General features: G+C 48.8%; 1 protein-coding gene across 1 annotated transcript; it reads left to right on the top strand.

Annotated features, from left to right (window-relative positions):
* Positions 1 to 650: 650 nt before the first annotated feature.
* On the top strand, positions 651 to 2,201 carry LOC310953457 (uncharacterized protein; the record flags this gene model as incomplete). Its single annotated transcript, XM_083922494.1, has 1 exon — positions 651 to 2,201. One exon carries the CDS (start codon positions 651 to 653, stop codon positions 2,199 to 2,201), a length of 1,551 nt encoding a protein of 516 aa, XP_083778620.1.
* Between the last annotated feature and the right edge of the window lie 225 nt (positions 2,202 to 2,426).

The raw sequence follows: 2,426 nt of genomic DNA, 5'->3' as shown, positions 1-2,426 counted from the left end.
GATCAGTCTGTGTGTCACCTGCTGCCTCAATCGCTGCACTGGGCGGAGAAATAAAGTCAATGAATAATTTAAACACAGTCTGGAGCCCTGTGAGGGAGCCCTGGGAGCGAGTGTTCGGGTAAAGGTGAGCGTGCACAGAAGGAAGAGATTGAGAGCGCGCGTGCAGGGGTCTGCAGGGAGCAAGAGTTTGTGAGATTGCATAGGAGTAAAACTGAGTGAGAGGGGTTATTACTGGATGTTAAAATTAATAATAGCAAACGTGCAAATACATTTATTGAGCACAGAATATGTTTTTGTTTGCTCAATTGAAATATTGTTTTCCTTGCTTTCCCTTCAAACTATATTTTAAGTTCTCGTGAAATATATTCTTTTGTGCTCATAATCTCCCATTGCTCCTACACAAATATATACACTCAAGCTGCGACTTGCATCGGGCCTATGGACTTGCAGGTCCGAGTTGCATCACCTCTGCGGGTCGCTGGGCCCGACTAGCGTGGGGTTCTTGAACCCTATGATACCTCGTTGCAGGTCTAGTTATTCTTACATTTGTGATACAAAATTGGCAAGTTAGAAAGTGCAAGGACTATGTGATTTTCTATCTTGTGATTGTGAGACATCTACACTTTTGTTTTTCTTCTTGAAGGTTTTCCATGGCAGATGCTGGGAGTCCTGTGTCAGAGTTGGAGCCGCTAGGGGGAGCTGTTTTCTTGGAATCTACCCTACCTGGTCAATCCCTCTTTGACGCCTCCAAGAGCTCTTCACAGGCAATAACAACCTCCAGACTGGCTGGAGGATCAGGTAACATCTTCCAGGAGGAGCCAAAGGAGGCTATCAGTGAGATCTGTAAAGTGCAATTAGCTACTTCTACCAAAGAAACTAACTGCAGCAGTCTGAGGCTCAGCCAAGGGCCACAAAGCCAATGTGAACATTGTGTACCCCAAAATGCTTGCTACCACCCCCATAGGCTGGCTGAGATTTATACACCTGCACATTACCACCAGACACTCATGAATGTAATCAGTGACACCCCTCAGGCTGCTAGGACAGTGCAGAGCATAAAGTCAGCCTCCCTGCCTGTTCACATGAGTCACTCAGACACTTTACCTCTGCTTAAACAGGAAGTGATCCCCCAGGCTCTGGTAAATGAAACTTGTGGACTTGCTTACCATGGTGGAGAAAAGAGTGTCCAAGAGGCTGAGAGTCACTCCATGTTAGCCTACAAGCAGCCCATGCAGCTGGAGCAGTGCAACATTATCGCCACAATTTGTCGAGGGGCCACCAGTGGTGACAGTGGTGTGCAGCAGCCTCAGAAGAGTTGCGTCTATGTCTCGTCCCCCAAGGCAGCAGCCAAAGTGGAGGGTATGGAAGAAAAGGGCCACCTTTTCCATAAATGTGACAACGCACTTGGCTCTTACAACCATCATGTCAATTTTGAGGACACATTTGAGGCCTACTGCCATCCACAGCCCATCCCAGCGCCCTCCCAGTTGCTGCCACGCCCGGCAGGGGTAGAGCCAATCTTTGACATCCAGCATACAGTAGCACCGCCGTCACCATCGAACCACCTCACCCTGCCTCGCCTCATCTCCTCTGTAAGTGAGACGGGCCTGGATGCCAAACATCTGCTGCGGTGCTGCAACCTCAACTGCTCCTGGATCAGCTTGCTGCCTCCTGGTATTGGGTCACAATCCCAGAAACATTTAGGTGGAGAAGAGTGCTGCAGCTATCCATTTGGCAATGTTAGAACCATAACCCAGGATATGGGGACTATGACATGTCACAAAGAGCTGAGGGATGTCGGGGTGCAGACAGGACAGATTGTCACACCTCATGTGTTTCCCCAGATCTGTCTGGCAGAGGAGAGCAGGAAGGAGACCTCCAGCACTCCAAGCACTGACCGTTATGGAGGCAAGAAACCGGGCGGTGCTCCCAAGTCCCCTGTAAAGGAGGTGAAGTGGGATGCAGAAGGGATGACATGGGAAGTGTACGGGGCCTCTGTGGACCCTGAGGAACTGGGTCTGGCCATCCAGAAACACCTGGAACTGCAGATCAAGGAGACAGCAAGCCATGCAGCCAAAGTGTCACAACAGAACACCAACACCTCCGGGAAGAACACCGGCTGTCATAGAAAGAAGAGCAGGGTGATGGGCTCCATCCGAAACCCAGCCTGCTGCGCTCGCAGCACTACAGCTATTGACTAAGTGACCATCTAATGGATGGGACAGAACCTGTACACTGTGTTCAGTAAGCAGTAAGGCTACTCTTAGCCTCAGCCTCAAACATCACCCATCTGATCAGATCTGCATACCAGAATCAATGACAACCCTTCATATGAAATGATTTTAGATGTGTTATTGTTATGAAAAGAGAAATCAAACAAATGATGAACTAACAACAGCTTTATATTTCCTCATTTGTTTATGTTT

Source organism: Echiichthys vipera (assembly GCF_963691815.1).
Source record: "Echiichthys vipera genome assembly, chromosome: 11".
NCBI lineage: Eukaryota > Metazoa > Chordata > Actinopteri > Perciformes > Trachinidae > Echiichthys > Echiichthys vipera.
The sequence above is the reverse complement of the archived record's forward strand: the minus strand, read 5'-3'. Positions and strand labels throughout refer to the sequence as shown.